Genomic DNA, 23,837 nt, shown 5'->3' on the forward strand with positions numbered 1-23,837 from the left:
TCACATTTAGTTTGACAACAAACTTAACTATAAACTATATAGTAGGAACAATTGTTCAGGATTCTCTGCTGCTTCAGGACATGAATTCTTGCTATCAACCACCACCACAGAAGAAACAGTTCTGTGTTGAGAAGTGTACAACTATTCAGGCAAGTCTGTAAACAACTACCAAAAATTTAGGAAACACATTTAGTAACCAAAGTGAGAGGTAACAAGTGCTAAGCAACTGGAGAACAACCAAGAAATTAAATTTTTATTACCTCAATAATTATAAAGTGCAATTCTAAGTATTTTTTTATTATATTCTGTAACCTTCATCTATTGGGTGTATTCTAATGAGGATAATAAAGTATGTTCATATAATCAAATGTTAAAAATAACAGCATTCAAGAGAAGTACACATGTTCTCATAATACAGTAAAGTATATCTGTCCTGTATGCTACGTTAAAAGCAAATTTCTACGTTTTCCCAGTTTGGCCAACTGACTCACAAAGCCTTCTTTTGTCATCTTTTACAAATTGCAAGAGGGATAGTTACTTTATTCTTACCCTCCAATACAGAAGTAAAAGTATATCTGTTTAACCTCTACTGCCCCACCTGCCTCTCCTCAAAAAGAATATGCCTTTCTGCAGGAGTCAGCCAGCAAAAATAATAATAATAATAAAAAGGAACAAAAAAAGGATTGTTCCTTCTACTAAATTGTTCATGGCATTATACAGTCTAGAGCACATAACCTCTAGTTCACTGGGGGATCCATGTGGCTGTAGATTTCTGCTACAATGAATTCTGTTTTTTAATTTATTCCTACCATGACTAAGCATATTGGTATTTCCAAGTTTCAACTATTTCTTTTTGGTGTTACTCCACGAATTAAAAATTGGGACTGCCAATTTCTTTTATAGGAATACAGTTTTGTATTACAGTACATACCTGAATTAATTTTCTTCACTGAATTTTTTAAGATTCTTTAATTTTTTTCCTTTATTGTTAACATATAACTGCCCATTCTAAAACATACACAGTGGTTAAACTGTAGCCAAACAGTGTTTTACCACATCCGTTTCACATTAAAAACAAATGGAATCAGTGACACTCTTGTGAAGACTTTCCACTGCGTTCACCATTTTAATTAAATGATATCAAATACAGCTTTTGGATGATGCTTTTATCAACCCTTCAATAACTGTTAGTGGTGAATAAGGTAAGGTACTATATATTTTCAGTCTTTGTTAAAATTAAAGAATCTGTTTAAATACTGTGAATTGCTTCAAAATATGGGTAAATGTACATTTTCAAGGTAACTCCAAGATGTCTCTCACCACTTTTATCGCTCTTCCCTCTTCAGCTGCACTGTACAATTGCTGATAGGCAAACTTACATTTCTTATTATAATTTATAAAGGTACAGAAATGGCAACCAGAAACAAATCGTTCTTTTTGTTACAAAGAAGAGCCTTCTCTATCAATTAATTGTAACTGAAGCAAACTCAGTACAATATTAGTAACTTTGTTGCTATGATGTCTCGCTTCATTGTGTTGATCCCTCAGATGCGTATTTATTGTGTCTGACCTTTATATGGCTTATTGAGACATTGATTTTTTTTATGTTAATTCTTTGTTAGTTTCAGTATGTATTTAAATATTGTACAATTTAAATGGGGAAAGGGATAATGAGGAAGCTGCTGTTTATTTTTAAGAGAAAATTTAGAATTTTAGTGAAATTGGGAACAATAATGCCCAAAACATATTATCACATTTTGAAAACATTTTAAAACACACACAATTCTTTATTGCAAATGGTTCATCATAGAAAAGAACAATATATTTTATATGTTTCAGTTTTATCGTTCCATTTAGTATTTTAGTTCACTGCTAGTTTTCCTCTGGGTACTCAATAAGAACCCATCATGAAAAATCGCCTCCAACTGGTTTAAATGGGTTTGAGAATGTTATGGTACGAATGTTCATAACAGTTCCACACTGATTCAAATCATCGTTTTAATGACCTGAAATTATTTCATTTTATCATCATTATCCTGCACAAATTAAGTGTAGTCAGGCATCAGTTTCCTCATCATTATCTTTACTTGGGGAAAATGTGGTCCTTCCTTGAACTTATTTATTTAAATTTTAAAACGCGTCATTCTTCTTGTTTTAGCCATACTTTATTCCTTGGCTTTCTTATATTGAATGTGCAAAAATAACAAGTTTCCTTCAAAAGCTTTCTTTCTAGGTATTAGGCAAATTTATATAGTATATAATTTTTATTTTGCACCTTATCAAAAATGCTGTCCCAAGCTGCAAACCTAATGTTCTCATATTTTCAGTTCAATTGTTAAATCAAATAAACTTCCAGGTTACTTATTTAATGAATGGCATATCATAAATACTGTACAAGTTAATACTCTGGAAAAATGTACCTGGATTGAAGACAGATTTGGTTTTCTCCATTTAATTTCCATAATGGGTTTGTCTTTTGGAACAAGAAATTCTTTTATAATCTGGTAAAAAGCCAAATAATTTACACATGGATGAGTGCCATAAAATGCAAAGCAAAGAAGTAAAATATTTGTTACAAAAGTATTATTTTTACCTCATCAAATGGAAAACCTGCACAAGCCTTGGCTTTTCTACATATAAAAAAAAAACACACACAAATAAATGTTGAATAAAAAGTAATGAAACTAAAGGGAACTGTTACAGTTCTTCAGAAGTACAAGCAATACCTTTTAATGTTAGCTTCCACTGCACCGGCTTGTTGTTCATTTGTTGCCTGATGCCAGGCACAAGGACATATGTAATCATAGTCTTGAGGTATGCAAAACTGTGTACTGTTACAGAGTTTACATCCATGAGTCTTATGATTCTTATTTGAACCTAATAATTTAAAGCAATAACATAGCTAATTATACAGTTGAAAAACAGTGAGATATTGAAAGTTACATTCAGTATTTCATAAATAGTCATTTAAGGGGTGACCATTTACACAAAACCATTGTGTCAATCCACTTTATGAAAATATTCCTCTAAAGATCATTGTTTCCCTGCTGACCCTGCACTCTGATCCTCTGCAGAGTAAGTTGGGGTATGTGAAAAATGACAAATTTATAATAAAAGAAACCGTATATGGCAAATAAAATAAATGATCAGTTATTATAAATTTACATACATCATTTAAAACTTCAAGGAAAGACTTGGTGGAAAAAATACAGGTAAGTAAAAGATGAGTTTTTGGCTTAGGCTACAAAAATGGCCGAGGTACTAATCTGAACATTTAGCATATTGGAGCAGTGCATATTATGACAGATCAAATGTCTTCTTGTACCAAATGCCGAATATACTTACGTATAAGTCAGGTCTTGAAACCAGAAAAATCGATCATAAAATCAGACCCCGAATTATAGGCCCGTTCAAAAATGCATCTTTTACATCTTTTTGCATCAGTTTCTCAGACGCATCGAATTTTGTTGTAGCAGCGCATAACAATTTCTTTTGCTACTTCAACGACATTTCATTTAAAACCAGCTTCATATTTTCTTCTGATCGAACGCTCCATCGTAGATAAGGGATGCTCTTACGATAAAGGTATATGAGGGCATAAGATACAAAAAACACAAGTCAGTGCAAACGTCGCTTTGGAATATTTCGGGTATTACCGTGTGGTCACGTAGGCACAATACAGAGAGAGAAATAGAGAGGTTAGGAGCACGCGCTGATACAGCGTATTGCTGCACCCACATAGATAAAAAAAAGCCAGTATGCTCTGTGGTTACTCTCTCAGGTGGGTGTGTGCATATCATAATCTCTTGGACCAATAGCGTGAGTTTTCCGCATTCGACTTATACGACCAACATTACAAAATCCCAGAAATTATATTGTAAAATATAAAACTTATCCACGAGTATATACAGTACTTTTTTGGCTTGTGAGTGAGAACCTTCACTTGAAACAGAATTTCAAGTGGTGATTATCTCAGTTTAATTTGAATTTGACAACACCACTTTAGTTCAAAATCAAAGGAAACTATAGCCTATGTAAATAAAAACAATAATAATTTTAGTAATTTAGATGTCAATATCAGAAATACGGTATAAACATGACATTATTTCAGCTGTGTTTTTACTATTAAAAATGTGCAGTCCCACTAATGTTCTAAAATCATCAGCAAGAACTGATAGTGGTCTGTTTGCTTGTTTTGCACTGCAGTGTACTAAACGTCCCTAACATCTTGAAAGAATGAAAGCAGAGTAAAATAGAACTAATACAACAAAGGATGGAAGAATCAATTTGACTAGGCAGATGAAAGCCAGGAAACCTCTGGTTTCAGCACAACATTGCAAAACACTTTCTTCAGTATACAAGGCAGCATTACTAATAAATGATATAGGTTTTTAATAAAGTACATGAAATGAATAAAGCAATACGTCAGAAAGAAACAGTTTAATAGTAATATATCACAGCATCTCTTGTACCTGATCCTTCATAATTCAAGAGAAAGCACATTTAAATTACAATCTCAAATATGATCAACAGTACAGTCTTACTTGATGTCATTCATTAATTTTCCACTGCTTATCCGACACCAGGTCTTGGGGGCAACTATATTAGTAATGAGGGTCAAATGTCTCTCTCCCTAGCCATACTTGCCAACTCATATTTTGGGATCCCAAGACTTGATGTCATTGTCTTTCATTTACAAAATTGTTTGGAATAAAAAAATAAAGTTTCTGAACTTCATGGATTGAACTTAAAAAGCATAAAGTTAGTGTACAGGTATTTAGCAGTTAATGATCTTCATTTTCAAATGTAGTAAACAAGGTATGTGGGCCAAATAAAAAAATATAAAATAAAATAATTACCATACCTGGGTGTCGGCAAACTGTACAGTGGGTGACCTTCTTAACAAATTTGACTGGAGTTCCCATTTTCTGAAATTGCTCCTTCCATTGCTGAAACCTATTTAACAGTTTACTTGAAAATCAGATATTGAAACATTGACACAGTAAACTGAGATTCAAATTTCTAGTCACATTTTTAGAATAATAATAAAACCATTCATTTGTCTGTCTACTCATTATTTGGACATTTCCAAAAATTAGGGTCAGATTTAGAATACAACACAAAATGGTAATAACATGCAGATATAATATTTCATTTTGCAGACAATTGTGTTTAGTCAATATTGTAGGTGGTCAAAGAGAACATTAATCAACTCTGCAGTGATACTGTGGCTTCATATTTGCTTTACAAACAATTACTTTGACCTTCGTCTAAATGACATCTCTTATGGGACACTTTGCTGGACAGACCAGGGGCCTCATGTATAAACGGTGCGTACGCACAAAATTGTTGCGTAAGACTGCTTCCACACTCAAATCACAATGTATAAAACCTAAACTTGGCATAAAGCCACGCACATTTTGACGCTAGCTAAAACCCTGGTGTATGTAAGTTCTCTGCTTGGTTTTGCAAACTGGCGGCACCACGCGTCAAAGCAGTGCTTTTGTTTCAGTGTGGTTTCCCTTTCTTTTATAGAAGCACATCCCTGACGCAGCTTTATAAATACTCTGAAATTAACCGCATATCATTTATTAGTTTAAGCCATCTGATTGTAATTAACCTGTAACAACATAATGGTCCACGGAATGGCCAAACTATTCCAAATACCATAGCTGCTTTAATGTTGTTACTCTCACTGCACCTTCTTCTTCTTCTTTCAGCTGCTCCCGTTAAGGGTTGCCAAAGCAGATCATCTTTTTCCATATTACTCTCACTGCACCACTCGGAGTATTTATATTACTGTATCTGAGTTTGGATTCACAGCTCTACAGCAGCTGATTGGAAAGAGAATTATTAATATACAGCATCAAGCACACGCTGCCTCAGCCATGCTGTCTATTGAACTGCTTTCATATGGCAAATGCTTCAGAGCCTTTCCTGTAGGGACATCGCAGTTCAGAAACAATTTCATCCCAAGAACTACAAACGCACTCAATCAGACCATCAAGTGCTCCTTGTAGAGCTGTTTGTACTTATTAGTACAATTACCTCACTGTAAACTTGCGATACAGTTATAAAATTGCACAACCTGAGCCACTTTATAAAGCACGTATTTACATATGATGATATCATTTTTTAAGATGAAATGCAGCAAAATATGTTTATTACATTATACAGATAAAATGTTAACATCATTTAAATAATCTATTGTGACAGATATAGGGTGCTATCATCCTCTTGAACCATCAGACTATACGCCAGACACCAGATAAAAGTCCAAAATAATGACTTTTTATTAATACAAAGTGCACAAAGCACCCTCCTCTCCACAATACTCATAAATTCCACAATACGCAATCACAATAAACCAATCCACCACTCCCAGACGTGTTGCCACCCTTCCACCCAGCTCAGCTCAACGCTCTGGTGTTTCTCAGTCTCTTTTATAGTCCCTGACCCGGAAGGGTTTCTCATCCTTCAGTCCATGTGACTCCCTATCACTTCTGGGTCAGATAAAAATCCTCTTCTTCATCCCGGGAAGTACGTCACTTCTGTTGTCGCTTTGTCTATGACGTACTTCCGGGTTATAGGGCACATGTGACTCTCTGGGCTTCCCTGCAGCGTCCTCTGTTGGCCACTGTGGTATTCAGCAGGGCTGTAGAGGAAAACACCATTGTCCATGATTCCCTGTTGGTATCCAGGGCACCTCCATGCTGCAGGGAGAGCTCCATCTGGCGGCCTGGGGTTATTGGCCGGGATGACAAGCCAGCCATAGACCACACTATATTGTTAATAATTAAACATGGGAGGGCAAGGTGGCGCAGCGCTAGCTAGTTCAGAGATTGTTCCTGCCTCGCGCTGTATTCTTGCTGGTGCTGGCGCAACACTGGAAAGATAGATGGATGGAATAATTAAACATGTACTACGAAGATATTTCAATGTTCCTTAAAAGTTTTGAAGAATCGGCGTTCTGAGCTTACAGATGGCTTAACATCTATTACAGAGCTGATTGTGTGACGATTGGTTACTTGGAGAAAGAAAAGGAAGGACAAGAATTGGAGGTTAGTACGTTGGAAAGAGACAGTACTGCTGCAATAAATTATTTCATCGAAGGTCGCGCACAGCACAGCAAGCATCTTGCGGGAGGCAGAAACAATCACTACGCCACTGTGTTCACATGTTTAATAACATGCATTAACTCCTATCATCATGAAAATGATATCAAGTATACTATTCATAGAGCTCTAATATCACAAATGTAATGGATTCTGTGTCGTCGGATGAACAGAAAGCCCGTTTAAGAAGCACGCAGTGATTCACACACATACGATAGGATTTGAGACGATTTAAAGATGAAGTTTATGATGTTCTACCTTAATGACAAAATAAACTACATGATTAAAGTGGAAATTTCGAGATTAAAAGTTGACATTTTCAGCTTTTTTCTCACCGTGTCCCTACTTTTTTTTCTTTTCTCTGTACCCTAATAAGCTTTCATATGACACTCGGACGGTGGGCTACAACTTGCCTTTCCACGGCCATTTTGATGTCTGACAACTTCTTTTTTATTTCGGGCACTGTGCAACTTTGTGAACTTGAGCTTTCAAGTTTGTCCCAAGTCTTCTCCTTATTTACCATGCCTAGTATACACGACTTATCCACTACCACCGTAAATCTCCCATGTTTGCAGTAATTCATAAGAAGATCAAATTCTGACGAGGCCCAGAGAGCAACATCATTTACAGACAGTAGAGATGTAGCCCTTAGCTTCCCAGACTGGATAATCATGAAAACCTTGGCTGAGCCTGGATGTCTTGTTCACGAATGTAACATACTGAAGACATGCCTTTTGCAAAGGTCAACATGTTGAATGCGCTCATCTTAATGCTACATTTATGAACAGAACCCTTGCTCCTCCATAAACATGGAGGCAGGCAGCAGAAGGAGCCTTGGAAACCCATAGTCCATGGACTCTCCTGAGGATTACTTCTTCCATGTATGTTGCCAATTAGAGTTTTTTTCATCCCCTCTGTTGTCAGCTGACCACAATTACACAGTTAATCAATGGACAGTTATTACTGGACCCAATTTATGCTAATCATCTTCACACTAATTTGTTTTCCTACCTATTTAAACAAACCTGTGTCTTTACTTGTTATGTAATTAGTCATTGTAGAAGGAAATTTTTTTATATTAGCATAGAGAATAGCAAATTAACATAAACAGCCATAAAAAGTAATTAAAAGCTTCTAAAACATTAGATTAAGCAATGTTTATATGTAAATTAGAATGTTAGGCAAATAAGATAGGTCAAGCAAATAGTTAACTAAAAATCAGTGCAATATTTTAAGCTTACAGCAGAAATTACTAGTTTGGGAATGTACAGGAAAAAGAACAAAACATACAGAAGCCTGCTAGAACAGAATAAGAGGTAAAGAACACCTGTGTTCAAGGCTAGGAAGCTAAGGAAACAATACCTCAGACAGAAGATGGCTCTGTGAGGCACATGAAGAAACCAGCTGGATTGGGAAAACAGCAGAAAGAAAACAAAAGGCTTTTGCTGTAAGCAAGGTCACACTGACATAATGCATGAAGAGAAAATCTTAGTAAATTCAGGCATTAGCAAAAATATTAGAAGAATATATTAGAAATTAACATTAGTGTAGAAATTAAGACGAATCAAGCATGCCAAGCAATGATTAAATGAAAGCATATACTATATTTCTTTTTAATTAAAGCTTAGCTTTAGGCCACTAATATAGCATAGCATGAAAGGCTAGAAAAGGAAGTGACACCAAGAAAGACCAAATATGGAATAAAGAACATCTGCCTAGTTGATGAACCAATCAAGAATAAGAAAAACAGAAACTGGAGTGAACAATAGACAGAATGGTCAGGTGCAGAATGAGCAAATCGAACAAGGTTAAAATGATAAGAAATTGTTATAAAAACTTCAATTGGTGCAATGTTCAGGTCTCAGCTCAATTTGGCCGTATTGGGTTGAGTCCTTGATATTTTTTGTGTTGTTTTATTGCAATAAAGCTTTGAGTCCTAATAGCCTTTATTTTTAGGTAAAAAGCCTTCTGATGATGAATTTTTCGCCAAGACATCATTTGTAAAGTTTACATTTTACCCTAGAACATGTTTCAGTGTTCTGCACCTGCACTCAGTCAAGGAAAAATAAAAACTCACTAAAGAAAAATTAACTGAATTGAATAGTCTTGTGACCACTTCCCCAATATATGATATACACAGTCATAAGGTTTTTCTAAGTCCACAAAGCCTATGTAGACAGGTTTGACATGTTCATCTTACCCCTTTAATATCTGTAAGGAAAGATCCTGAAACACCAATATGAGGACTTAGTCCTGGGGCTAGACCTGAGAGTGTTGTTAGCTATTGAGTGTCTGGTGGCCACTTGACCCAAATACAATACTCCAAGTCAGTCTCAACCTCTAAGAAGCTGCACAGAGAGCTGAATGCAATGGCAGTGACAGAGAGAGTATACATAAAATCCAATGTCTGTCTGCTTTTCACAAGAGAACTACTTAAAAGATTTAAAGCAGGTTTTTTTCTATAATTTGCTTGAACATTCCAGTTGATTTTGCGACTTCTCTCATCGTGCTAAGTATCATAGTACACTTGTGGTACCGATATATTTGCACAAATCCAACAGAGAGGCTGCAGGCTGAGGAGAAGGGGGCAGAGCTGTGAGGAAAAGAGATGTATGTATATATACGTATATATATATATATATATATACTGTAGCAGAATGCCGGTTCCTCCGATAGGATGGGACGCGGTGCTGGGTGCACACGTCCGGGTGCTGGCCGCCCTCTGCGGGGGCAGAGGGAACCCTTGAGGTCAGTGGAGAGGAAAGGAGTGCAGGCAGTTCTGTCTATTTAGCGACAGGAGGGGTGCCGAACAGGCAAGTGCTGGATGAAGGGGGGGATGCTGCCAGTGCGTGGTACAAAGGGACACCAGGGAAGGGTGTCCAGGCAGCGGTTCTGCCCCTTTCTTTCTGTCTATTTCAGGACCAGACCCTGGACTGGTAGTAGGACCCACTTCGTTGGGAACCTGCCCTCAGGAGACGGGCCGTCTGCGGGACGGACTCTCCGCTGGCGAGGGGGTGCCACCATGGTTGCCGGAGGCCACGGAGGAGCAAGTGGCTCCTACCAAAGGGGCGCGGAAACCTCGGAGGGGGTGCCGAACGAGTAGGCACCGGGGTGCCGGTAAGAGGGGGGAGCGCAACCTGTGGGAGGCACAGGAGGACACCAACTGGTGGTGTCCAGGTGGCGTCTCCGCCCCTATCCCTGTTGGGAGAACCCAGGAGTAGGACCCGCTTCGGGGGTATGCTGCCCTCGCGGGACGTGCCGCTCCTCCTGGTCTTCGCTGGCTTTGGGGCAGTGTCAAGAATGCCAGGGGCGACGACACGGCCGGGACACGCCTTCAGGGACCGGAAGTGGGCGTGCACCCAACTGGGATCACGTGGGGGCCGCCATCCTGGTTGCTTTGGGGGCCATGGGTAGAGGGCTTGGAAGCCCAACCCTGTAGGGACCCGTGGTCACCGCCAGGGGGCGCCCTAATGCCTTGGGGACCCTGGACCTCAGCACTTCCGCCACACCAGGAAGTGCTGGGGGGAAGAAGAAGAGGGACACCCGGAGAGCTTCCGGGAGAACAGCCGGCATTTCCACCACACTTGGGCGTGTCCAGGGGGGAATGCCGGGAAACACCTAGAGCTCATCCGGGATCATATAAAAGGGGCCGTCTCCCTTCATTCAGGGCTGGAGTCGGGTGGAAGCAGGACGAGGCAGGAGAAGAGAGTGTGGAGGCGGCCCGAAGAGAAGGCATTGTGTGGCACTTTGAACTTGTAAATATTGTATACTGTATAATAAACGTGTGGTGGTCATTAATAACAAGTCCTCCTGTCTGTGTCCGGGCCGGGTCCACAATATATATATATATATATATATATATATATATATATATATATATATATATATATATCAGTATATGCCACAGGGGGACGCAGTGGCCCTTGTCCCCCTCTTAAACAGTTTTTCAATGGAAAACAAACACAGTCTTACAGCTCCTCTTTGTGGGAGCAGCTGCCAACTTGCTTGCTGTGCATACAAACATTTAAAAGATCGAGCCGCGGCCATCCTGAGATCTCTCACTCTTCTGTCTCTCTTCCCCCAGACTTCCTCCTATCTGGCCGATGGGTCAGGTTTGACAGCTGTTCCTTGTGAGGTCGGATCGCCTCGGTAAGAGATGTGTTTGTAACTGGCAGAACAGCAATAAACTTTCTACTCCTTGGAAAACCTGCTGAACTCTCCTGTGCAACTTTGTGACCCAAGCTTCACATATATATATATATATATATATATATATATATATATATATATATATATATATAAACTGCTTTTCAGCATTTCAAGGTACAGGTCATTTTTCAATTTACATGCTAAACACAGAATAAGAAACATTTAATCTCAAATTAACTAATGTGCTCAATCACAACCTATGGTCCTCTACAGACTATAGCAGCAAAAATATAATATAATTTTAGAAGTCATAGCATAACAATTTTGCATTTATTTTTTGTAAAAGTATCCTGCATATTTTAAATTGAGACACTTTCTTACTTTTCAAGAAGAGTCTCTCCCTTCAATGACTTTATCAACTTGTCTGCTTGTTCTTTTCCAATTCCTGGAATTCCCTGTTAATAAAGTAATACCATTTAAAAGGCAAAATTACAGTATCAACACATTTGCCTAGTACTTTTTAATTTAAATTAAGATTAAGCACTTCTTTTGGCAGCTACATGATCCACAACAGTCATGTAGGCCAGCATTCATTTCTTTGGAAAGCTTGAAACAAGCAGTCTTTACTTCATATAAGCAATGAATAGTACTCTTTTTGCAGTATGCAAATTCAAATGATGCTTTGCCAAGCAACCCGACAATTCATAAGAATAAAAATGTGAAATAATACATGAAGAAAAGCAAATTCTGTATTTATAGAAAGAAAGAAAGAAAGAAAGAAAGAAAGAAAGAAAGAAAGAAAGAAAGATAGATAGATAGATAGATAGATACTTTATTAATCCCAAGGGGAAATTCACATAATCCAGCAGCAGTACACTGATACAAAAAACAATATTAAAATAAAGAGTAATAAAAATGCATGTAAAAACAGACAATAACTTTGAATAATGTCAGTATTTACTCCCCCGGTGGAATTGAAGAGTCGCATAGTGTAGGGGAGGAACAATCTCCTCAGTCTTTCAGTGGAGCAAGACAGTGACAAAAGTCTGTCACTGAAGCTACTCCTCTTCCAGTAGCATGTAGAAGACCAGTACCTGACTATTTTTGTTGTCTGATGGAATTATGGTTAACAAGATTCAGTACTGAATGAGATGTTGCCAGTAAAAAATAATTTGTTTCAAGAGCAGCTTAGTTAATTGCAGTGTTAACATTTTGCACAAGTTTAAAATGATTTAAGCATAGGAGATCTTTACTTACGTGCATTTTAACTATACTGGCTTATACTGTATAATAGTACAGAACTAGCGCAACATATCTGTACCTGCATTGAGCTGGTATGTTCTGAAAACAGGTTGCTTGTTGAAATGTACTTTGGCAGCTGGCTTTCTTAAATACAGTAATCCCTCCTCGATCGCAGGGGTTGCGTTCCAGAACCCCCGCGATAGGTGAAAATCCACGAAGTAGAAACCATATGTTTGTATGGTTATTTTTATATATTTTAAGCCCTTAGAAACTCTCCCACACTGTTTATAAATATTCTCCGCACAGTTATACAGTAAACCCTTGTTTATCGCGGTTAATCCACTCCAGACAGATAAATGAATTTCCACGAAGTAGGATTCTTTATTTATAAATCTAATATTTTCGCAGTTAGAGCATTGAAAACCTGTTAACGACCTTCTAAATACGTGTTTTAACATTATTAGAGCCATCTAGACATGAAATAACACCCTTTAGTCAAACATTTAAACTGTGCTCCATGACAAGACAGAGATGACAGTTCTTTCTCACAATTAAAAGAATGCAAACATATCTTCCTCTTCAAAGGAGTGCGCGTAGCAGAGAATGTCAGAGAGAGAGAGAAAAGTAAACAATCAAAAATCAATAGGGCTGTTGGGCTTTTATATATCACGACGCGATAAAGCGGCTGCAATGAAGGGATCAATGTGAAGGTAGTCATTCAGCATTTTTTAGAGGAGCGTCCGTATCTTCTAAGCAAACAGCCTCTGTGCAAACAGCCACTCTGCTGACACCCCCTCCGTCAGGAGCAGAGAATGTCAGAGAGAGTGAGAGAGACAGAGAAAAGCAAACAATCAAAAATCAATACGGGCTGTTAGAGCTTTTAAGTGTGCGAAGCCCGCGCGGGAAGCATATCGTATATCATTGAGGAGTTGTATTTAATACGTAATACGTGCTCTGAATGGGTAGCTTCTCAGCCATCTTGCAATAGCGTCCCTTGTATGATATCAACTGGGCAAACAAACTGAGGAAGCATGTACCATAAATTAAAGACCCAGTATCCGCGAACCAGCGAAATATCTGTGATATATATTTAGATATACTTACATTTAAAATCTGCGATGGAGTGAAGCCGCGAAAGTCAAAGCGCAATATAGCGAGGGATCACTGTAGTCTTTATTAATAATTATTTCATCGACAAATTTGATTTTCATTTAACATTTGTAAAGTCCAACTTCAAAATGCTAGAAGTTGTTTTGGTGGTGCTCAATGTCAGCCTAGAGATTGTGCATTTTCATCTAATTTCTGCTGTATGCATTTCAGTCCCACAAATGTTTTGCCATAGCATCACAGCATAAGTCATCTGTATAGACTGAATAATACTGACACTAATATGAACCTTTGAGGTAAGCCAATTATTTGCTTTCTCTCATAGCATACTCCAACTCCTTTTCTTATGTGTGCTAGAATTGTCACTTGTGTAAACAAACTACAACAATCACACTCCCTGCCTTTTTTATACCTAAAAATACTTTCCTTTTTAAACTTGAAAAGGAGAAACCAAATATCCATCCAACAGCTGATAAATATGACAACATAACCATGATTAATGTTAAGAAAATTAGTCAACATTAAAATATCAAAATAGGAAATTTAAGGATAATTGATAACTTCTTCAGTCTCTGTATCTGCTTAAGAGTTAAGTCGCTTCAGAAGAATAAACAGATGTACATGCAGGTTAGATGAACTGGTGATCGTAAATTGGCCCTAGCGTGCGTGTGTGTGTGTGTGTGTGTGTGTGTGTCACCCAGCGATGGACTAATGCACCGTCCAGAGTTTGTTCCCTGCCTTGCACCCTATACTAGCTGGGATAAACACCAGCAGACCTCTGTGACCCTGTTTTGGACAAAGCGGGATAGAAAATAAATGAATGATATTTGAAGTATTAACCCAAAGTAACATAAATATTACATATTTTAACATTTTTTTTCTGATTAATGTTGTCTGCTTTATATTACTTATCTTTTGGCACCTCAAGCTGCTTCATTTCAAATTTTTCTCACTGACAATAAAACCATGGACCAAATATGACCAAAGAATGATCAATTATTCCACATCTGAAATTGAATCTATTAAGCTTTAATTTAGATAGATAGATAGATAGATAGATAGATAGATAGATAGATAGATAGATAGATAGATAGATAGATAGATAGAATTTACTTTATCACTTAAACTATCTTTTTAGAGCTCTGTCAACACCTTTGTCAAAACAGTGTTCAAAATTTTAGCACATTCACGGAACATTCATATTCATTCTCACCTTTGGCAGATAATCACAGCCTCGTAGAATGGCTAAGCCAACCAGTGTTTCTCTTGCTAAGTTTAATTCAGAAGTAATTCTGCTCATCTTATAACAATCTATATGAGGATCCTATAAAACCAAAAAGATTGATCATAAAATATGACTAAAATCTAAAACATGCAAAACTCTGCATGGACACTATATAAGCTAAAATTGCAAAAGGTATTTCAAGGGCACTTGACAATTAAGGAGAATAACACACAATTTATATTTTCATATTCATTCAACAATCCTTCTTCTAACTGGCTTATTCATTTCAGGGTGATTGGGTGCCAGTACTTGCCTGTGCAGCACTGAGTGGAACAGCACACTTTATACATAGCCCACTCATGATGCACTGCCCTGGTAAAAGGCAAAGTCACAGCTTAGCTAACAGACAAGCTAACTAGCTATCCACCCCCATTCTAAATATTCTACAGTATTCAATATTAATGGATACTGTATATTATTCTAATCAGAATCAGGTATTACTTTGAGCTTGCTGGCAATCTAGGAATCATTTAAAATAAAAATAACTAAATGAAAAAAAAACTAAAAAAATTACCTTGGTAAACATATTGAAGTTTTTGTATACTGTTTGAGCTCCATATAGAAAAGCATCTCCATCGTTAGTGATGCAACCATCCACAATGCCATGGGCATTTAGGAAAGCACACATTGCTTCTGCTTCTCCAGCAGCAGTTACCCAAGGAATACCTAGGCATGTCAGCATTTCAGAGCACTGGAAAGTTAAAAACTAAATATGTTACCTATACTAATTCAACACTATTAGAAAATATTACCTTTAAAACATACAGAACAGCTAAAGAAGTATTTGAAAAGACACCAGCAAGGTCCGTTTTATTACCATAGACATAAAACTGACTTTTAGTCACTGAATATACTGCCAATAACAAATATGAAAAAAGTTCAATGAATTTATTTTAACATTCAAAAGTTTTACCTCTTTAAGGACAAAGGCAAAATGAGAGCGCCCTGCTTTACCAGAAGATGATTTAGCTGATGTGCCATATCTCATTTCAAGCCTCTTTTTCATGGTTTCAGCTTTTAACTTTGGTGCTTCACCTTCCATCACAAATATCAGTTTCACTCCCATTAAAATAAGAGAAGAAACTCGAAAAAACAGGTTCCTGTAAAGGTAACATAAGTATTAAAAGATGTTAAAGTTCAGAAATCACACGGATTCAAAAAGTTTCCCTCTGCAAACTTTTAGTTTTTGCAAACTTGCTCAAATGTCTGCTAAAAAAATTGTTACCCTCAACATACTAGATATGCATTTTCTAGCAAACTGTAAATCTTGAAATTGAAATTATTAGAAAAACTTCTTTAGAGGAGGCCAATATGTATAGTAAAGCTCTATTTATTGGATTTAATTCTAAAACATCTTTGTATAATTCACAATTTTTGCTAGATTTCTAATATAAATCTTGGAATAAAACACATAAAATTAAACAAGTTTTTTTTATTTTAAATAATATACACAAAACTGGAATTCATGTACATATTTCAATATATGTATAGCCTAATACCACCTATCATGAAGTCTTAATTAAATTCTCTAAATATTTGGCACCTAGACAAAAAAATGTTATACATAAACCATATTTCTCAATAAGCAACTGAGTCTATTATCACGTGACTTCTTTTGAAAAGAAATATGGCATTTGCTCTAACAAACTCCCTATAGATAAAAGTGTGTGTATAAACACAAAGTTAACACAGTGGATAAAGTATTTTCTATCCATTTTTAAGCATATTAGGTTTCACGCAGTCACTCTGATTGTATTTTTTATATCAGAAATAATGAATTGTCAAGCTAAAGTAATAAAAATATAATTTCTGTCCCATGCTATTTTGTGAGCTATAATGTTTTAAAATTATTGGAAAATTTTAACAAGCAGCAAGTAACATAACATTACTGAACCCACTTAATCCACTTAAGTACCGGGCACAAGGTAGGACCAGTCCTGGAAAAAAATCCTGCTTCCATTTATTTTGTAAATACGTAGGATAAAATGTACTAAATAACATTTTATTTTCAATGAAATAAATGATTAAAAGTTAGATTGATAATTCAATAAAGAGTATGTGTTTATTTCCTAACATTTTTACATTTATTATAAAAAGTGTCAGACCTAGCATACCAGGTATACAGAATACTGGAGTACATCTTAAGTGTGGGTTTAAATAATAATAATAATAATAATAACTGTATGAGTATCACTGTTTGGCAATACCAAATAACAATGCCAGACCACAAAACTGAAAATTCCTTATAAAGTGGTTTTCTACATTACATAATGAATATTAGCAAATAGAGACAACAAAAAATAAAAGTACTGGCCAGTCTAAAACAATTCTCTAAAAATAGACAAATGTACACCTGGTCTGTTACTTCATCATCTTACTTTTTCCCCAGAATTTTCCAGCTTCTTTTTCTCTCTCTCTTTCTCCTCTTGTGCTGCTTCACCTACAGTATAAACTCTGAATTCCAACTTCTGGCTTCTAAATTTCATGACATTTTTTTTTCTGGATAGTAATGCTAGCATATCTCCTTTTCCAAAGAGTCAATAGGGAAGCAGTACTTATTCTATCTCAAGATAGGCCTACTGCAACTTAAAGGTAACTGGAGAACCAACAACTGAAATCAGTTGGTGTATTGGCATCTTGTCCAAATATTTATTGCCATGAATCAGGTCAACACCAAAATCTGCCATAAACTTCTTCTCTACCCCAGAGTTCTTATTTCTACCCATGTAATTCATTTAGCCAGTAATTGACAGGCGGTCTATCCTAGTACTGAGACACAATGTTACAATGTGTGAAATATGATGGCAAACCTTGCTTCTGGCAAGTTACTGATAGTCTCTTTTAGATGGCTTGAGACAGCTCTTCTACTCTTTTTTGATGTTGTTTCTGCTGTGGGATGAAATATTTGCCCTCCAGGTTTTAATCCTGGCTGATTAGTTTAACCCATAGCCCTAGCTCACCTGTGGAAGTCTATTAACATGCTTGTTCTACAATTATTGTAATATATAAGTTGTGTTTTACAGTTTACTTATAGAAGGTGTTTAAAGAAGATAATGTATGAAATGCATGGACTGAGAAAAACATTTTAATACTACAGCTACTCTGTGTAATGAATATTAAGCACTATTTCATTTCTTCCCCGTATTATATCTTCTGACCAAAAATTAAAACAAGGCTACAGTTATATTAAAGTCTGCAGCCTGCTCATATTTGTTATTTCATTTACTTAATCTTATGCTTTATAAATCTGAAGGATTTATATTTTATTCATCTTGCTCACTGCTAAAGCAAAAATAATAATAATAATAATAATAATAATGAACTATTACTTTTAAAAGTTAAGCTGTCAGATTTTTCCAGTTACCTGAGATGTGGCTTGTTCACTCTCCCCATCATCTCCTTGACATTTTTAGCTTCACAAATCCAAAGGCTTAAGTCCACTGCTAGAATTTTGCCATTCAGACTCTGCAAAGGTACAGACTCTCTTACAGGATCCAGAATGGACCATAAGTCATTTACTCCCATCTTTAAATCTGAAAAATATAAAACAAAATAATTAATATAATAAATAAATAAAATAGGCTCAGGTATATATGTCCTTTTGGTGACTTCAGACCTGCTTAATCTTTATTTTGAACACATATTCTTAAACTACTGTAAAAAGGCAAAATGAAACAGCCATCTTGTTTAGATAAAAATAGTCACATACCAGCTTTGCAGTAATTATACAAAACACCCTTCTTAGCTTTAGTACCTTGAAAAAATAAAATGAGCCTGTTCTGCAGACAATCCATGATCACCATTTATCTCTTATATCTTTTTCTATCCATATGTCCTGGTGAGAGTTGAAATGATAATATGCAAAACAGTGATGACTAAACTTTTTTGTCTACCATAAAAGTATTTGGTTCCTCCCAGCACATATTTTGTCTGCCTCTGCTTTCCAATGAATTAGATTCAATACAGTTTTCACAGAATGGATGACTTACTACCTCATCTGGTTCCTGTTAAACCAGAGCAGAAGATACTCTACTATGAGTTCCTCTTGGAGTGCCACAAAACAGTGGAGAAGGAAATAATTTCCTCCATCTACACCGTAATAACCAGCACAAAGCAAAACATTGTTCCAGCAGAGACCATGAATTCAAATTTGTAAGTCCCAGTTTTCATCCTGATTACATCTGGTTACAGGTTGCCCTAGGACATGTTAGAAATCACAATCAGCAAAATAAAATCAACTCTTTTTGAAGTTTTTTGATTGCATTCATCTTTAACAGATTAAGAACACAGATACTAGTCTGTCTTTATAGGATAACTATTGTCATATGTACCTTTACAAATGTAAGGCTGTCTGGCACACCACATCAGCCTGCAAACATTGTACTGTTATAGCATCTCCTTTAAGATATCCTAAATATCTTGTTTAAGTCCATAAACCATGTCTAGACCATACACCATGTGTAGACTGGATGGGTGACTCCAACATCCTCACAGACAATTCTACAAAAATTTGCCCCCACTACTTGAAAGTCACATCAGAATTTACATCTCTCCTTTCGAGGCAAAGGCATGATTATTGTCTAGACTCTCAAGAGGCAGGTAAGTGTCAGCCCTTGATCACTGAAACATACCACCTGCCCCCCAATCCTACCAAACCTAAATGTTTTATCTTGAACACCATAGGGGCACATTAAACAAGATATTCAAGAAATTTAAATCTGATGCCTTAATTTTATCAGATAGAGATTACCCATCCTTGTTTCCTTATAGCCAGTGTTTGCTGTGAGTGAGTTAATAATTAAACAAACTAAATATACTTCTACAAATGTAGCACCACTTGATACTGTTTCAGTGGCCTATTCAAATGACAATACAGTACTACTACTGCTTGACATTAAGAAAAAGAGCTTTCTTAAACACTAAATTTAATTTGCAATAATCAACTGTAAATTAAAAATGTTAATAGTTTCAGTGTCTGCAAATGTACAGCAGAGAAGATGCACATCAAGTTTAATTGTTGGGGAAAAAAATGACAAGGATCAAAATGCCTACCCCAGCACCTCAGGACAGACAGTGTGACCATGAACATGACGAAACACTTATAGATTCAGATGCAAAATGAACAACTTAGCCAGGATACGTCACGAGATAGGAGAGCATAGTGGTGCAGTACTTAACACTTCTGCATCATAGCTCAAGAATCAGTTCAAATTCTGACCTGTTCCCTTCCTGTTTGCAAATGGATACTCTTCCCATGTAGTTTCTCTTGGTACTACTGTCTCTTCCAACATCCCAAAGAAGTGATGGTTTGATTAATAAGAAAACATAACTTGGGACAGTATGACTAAACATTTCCTACACTGGACTGGAATCCTTTTCAGATTGGTTCCCACCTTATGCTATATGCTGCCATTAAAGCATAAGCTGTTTTGCATTTATCTTTTGTTTTTTTTTGTTAGTATTATGTTTTTTCAGGAAATGAATTTTTTTCTGACTGCGTAAACTTAAAACAAAAATCTCTTAGGGTGGCACAGATGATAGTGTTGCAGACTTTTAGTTTTTGCTCCCCAATATGGTTCCTAGCATTGAGATGTTCTTAATGTATTCAAAAAGGTTTCCACCAGGCTTTCTGTTTATTTTTCCCATATACTAAAGATATATATGTCAGGTTAATTAGCAACTTTAAATTGGTCCAATGTAAGCAGAAGTGATTTGCAATGGGCTGACTGCTTACTTAAGGGGGTTCTTGCATTGTATCCAATGCTGCTGGCATAGATGATCACTCTTTAACATGATAAACTAAAAAGTAGATTCAGAAGGTAAATGTATGGAATACATGTGTGAAGGTCTTGGGGGGAAGGTGGCATACATTACTATTAGATATACTAATAATTAATGAGATGGAAACACAATTTACAATATATAATCTTCCAGAAACCGGATCAACTGGAGGAAACCCATGCAGACACAGGTAGAACAGGCAAACTCCATGCAGGGAGTACCCAGGGCTTGAACCCTGGTCTTTTTACTGTTATATATAACATATAATGTAATTATCCGAAAACAGACATAGCCAAGTAATCAAAATTCACATTGAAGATCTTCCAATTTTTGGTACTTGTGTAGTAAACGGACAGCAGTGAAACGTCCCCCACCAATAAATGTTATGAATTTATCAAAACAATTGTATGTATGTACTTCTGTAATATTCTGATTTCTGCAAATTTCTATATTTTTTTTATCTCCAATAAATATGTTATGAATTGGTCAAAACACTTCTGTTTTCCTTTGTCATGCTGTCCATTTAGTACAAGAGTACCCAATTTTATTTTTTTGCCAAGCTTTCCATAATTTGGCCACATGTTTTGACTGTACCTCAAGCTTACACCAGCTAAGTTCACCTGTCTTGGAATCTTTGGGATAACCATGCACACTTATTCTCTACCAAATATCCATTTTTTTGGAATAACACCAGATAGGACACCATTTTTCAATGGGCACACTGTTAACCTTCTTTATGTGATTTGTCACTCTCCTTGCTTACCCTCAGGATAGAAGATCCTAAAGTGTGCTATATTACAGAGTGCAGAGGGTATTACATTACTTTTACTTAGTTTTAGTTAAAATCAGCTCACTGAAAGAAAAAAAATACTCCGAATTTCTTTAATATATGACAGCTCATTAATGCCTTCCTTAAACGGCAATTCTGTCAGAAAGCGTTAATCACATTCAATACATGTAAGGGCTCTACCTATTTTAAACACTGTGTCTTGTCTTATCTTATTGTGTGAGTGTGCGAATGTGACAGACAGAATAGGGTTCCTTAAAGGTTCCCTAATGTCCTTGAAAAAAATATATTTAAAACTACGGTTTATGTAGAACCAATTAATCTGCAATTTCCTGTGAAGCACTGTATTTACAGTAGCATTCTGGTCGCTCTTTTATTTCTGACGGGATTTAAACTGGTCGAGTAATATTCTCCTCTCAAATCATTCATTCAAGCAAGGGCATACACCAACTGACGCACGGTAATCTCGTGTTGGTTTACATGAAGTTAGATGTTAACTCCCCTGTGAGTTCTCCACTACCGCTACTTACACAAAGCGCCATATGCGATCGCTACGTCATAAACAACCACAATGAATATTACATGTGATGACAAGACAAACTGTCATTATTAGTTTAAGGTGAACATCCGTCCCCGTTTTCCGGGGACAGTCCCCTTTTTCGGACAACTGTCCCCACTCAAAAACATGTCCCCGTTTTAAGATTTCGTCCCCGGTTTTAGCTGGTTCACTTTTTTGAATGTATCTCATCACCTCGATAATTTGAACTCGGCACGCATGCACGGTGTTTTGACGGAGGTCACGCTTTACCATAACCTGCAACTTTGGCCAGAAATCACGTGATAAGCTTTCGCTTTGTACTCTGTAGTGTTTAGAGTCCCTACTCGTGATCTGTAGATTCTTCACTCCTCCACAACCCCCCATGTCCCCGGATTGGCCAAAAAAATTCTTGTCACCTTGTATTAGTGACTTGCTGGGGATGTCGGACTCAACTATTTGATTTCTGTATTCGCCGTTATTTATGATTTCAATGATGCTTAAAATAATTTAAAAAATATTATTGCTTACATTTGGAAAAAAAACACTTGTCAATTGCTTACTGTTTTATCATACTGTATATATTAACATTTGTCTATAATGTTTTTACATACTGTCTATACAAACAGAAAGATAAAATCAGCGTTTACCTGAATGAACAATTCAAAAACAAAGATTCAAAACAGCCGCCTTTAGGGAGGTTGACTATAACAACAAAATACGAATGGAAAATATATTTCCGTTTCCGGACCCTTCCAGTTGCAATGTAAGTGGAGTTGCCGCCACTTACTGGCCAAAGACCTAACTGCAATTGATTGCATCGTCTACAGTCATGTGTCTATCGCCAGTCGCATGATACCGCGCAGGCAGTCTGTTACATGGGTAAAGTTCATCATTGCACAGAGTCAGAAAAGTTGCATGAACACACACACACACACACACACACACACACACATGCACACACACACAAGCCCACACAACCTGGACTGTGGGAGGAAACTCACAATGGCATGGGGACAACAAGCAAAGTCCATACTGGAAGAGCCTGTTTTGTGATCCCTAGTGTCCTTACTGTGAGGCAGCTGCACTACCATTGTGCCAGCCTTTAAAAAATAAATATATATATATATATATATATATATATATATATATATATATATATATATATATATATATACAGTATGTATAAAAAATGTATCTATAATATATCTATATATGTTTGTATGTGGTGTGTATTCTTTATAGGGCACAGTCGCATATTTGTGAATACACTTATTACACAAGTACAAATAAACATAGTTTTGGAAATAAAAAATAATTTTCCAGAAACATTTGTCATTTGCTAATTAGTTTTCTCAACTGTTTAAAAAGAAGCTTTATTAAATGCTTTGCACATTTCAAAAGTATACAATATAAATATAATTTCACAGAAAAAAATGATAAGGAAAAAAAAATGTGAAAACTCTTAACAGGTCAAGAGCCTTATTTACATTGTTTTTTTCTTGTTGAAACTGAAATCTTATAAATGTAGCTATATATTTAAGTGAAACACTGCATACAAAATACATAAATGATAATATCCTTCTGGAAAGCCTCATCTTATGTATATAAAATTCAGCTAGTATTATAATTTAATTATTTATAAAGTGTTTATTTGAGCTAAAGCATTATCAAAACATAACATTATATAGGAATTTTTAAAAGGTATCTCATCACCAATTCCTTTCTTCAACTGCAGGAAAAGATCGAACCAAAAAGAGCTGACAAACACACAAAGAAAAAACAAATGTTCAACAGACTCTGTAAAGAACATATAAGCATCACTTACATCAAGGA

The 23,837-nt window shown here is 36.4% G+C and overlaps 1 protein-coding gene across 1 annotated transcript in view; it reads right to left on the reverse strand.

Moving 5' to 3' along the window:
* LOC120525641 (flap endonuclease GEN homolog 1) overlaps nucleotides 1-22,731 on the reverse strand; it is a 31,624-nt gene extending 8,893 nt beyond the window's left edge. Inside the window, exons 1-10 of the mRNA XM_039748106.1 lie at nucleotides 22,652-22,731; nucleotides 18,263-18,431; nucleotides 15,812-15,998; nucleotides 15,413-15,589; nucleotides 14,827-14,937; nucleotides 11,646-11,719; nucleotides 4,865-4,956; nucleotides 2,727-2,877; nucleotides 2,594-2,630; nucleotides 2,421-2,501 (exon numbers count right to left, since the gene is read on the reverse strand). Coding sequence (XP_039604040.1) covers nucleotides 2,421-2,501; nucleotides 2,594-2,630; nucleotides 2,727-2,877; nucleotides 4,865-4,956; nucleotides 11,646-11,719; nucleotides 14,827-14,937; nucleotides 15,413-15,589; nucleotides 15,812-15,998; nucleotides 18,263-18,423 — 1,071 coding nt within the window. The 5' untranslated portion in view covers nucleotides 18,424-18,431; nucleotides 22,652-22,731. The remainder of the gene's footprint in view (nucleotides 1-2,420; nucleotides 2,502-2,593; nucleotides 2,631-2,726; nucleotides 2,878-4,864; nucleotides 4,957-11,645; nucleotides 11,720-14,826; nucleotides 14,938-15,412; nucleotides 15,590-15,811; nucleotides 15,999-18,262; nucleotides 18,432-22,651) is intronic.
* Nucleotides 22,732-23,837: the final 1,106 nt, after the last annotated feature.

Source organism: Polypterus senegalus, chromosome 3 (genome assembly GCF_016835505.1).
Source record: "Polypterus senegalus isolate Bchr_013 chromosome 3, ASM1683550v1, whole genome shotgun sequence".
In the NCBI taxonomy this organism is placed as follows: domain Eukaryota; kingdom Metazoa; phylum Chordata; class Cladistia; order Polypteriformes; family Polypteridae; genus Polypterus; species Polypterus senegalus.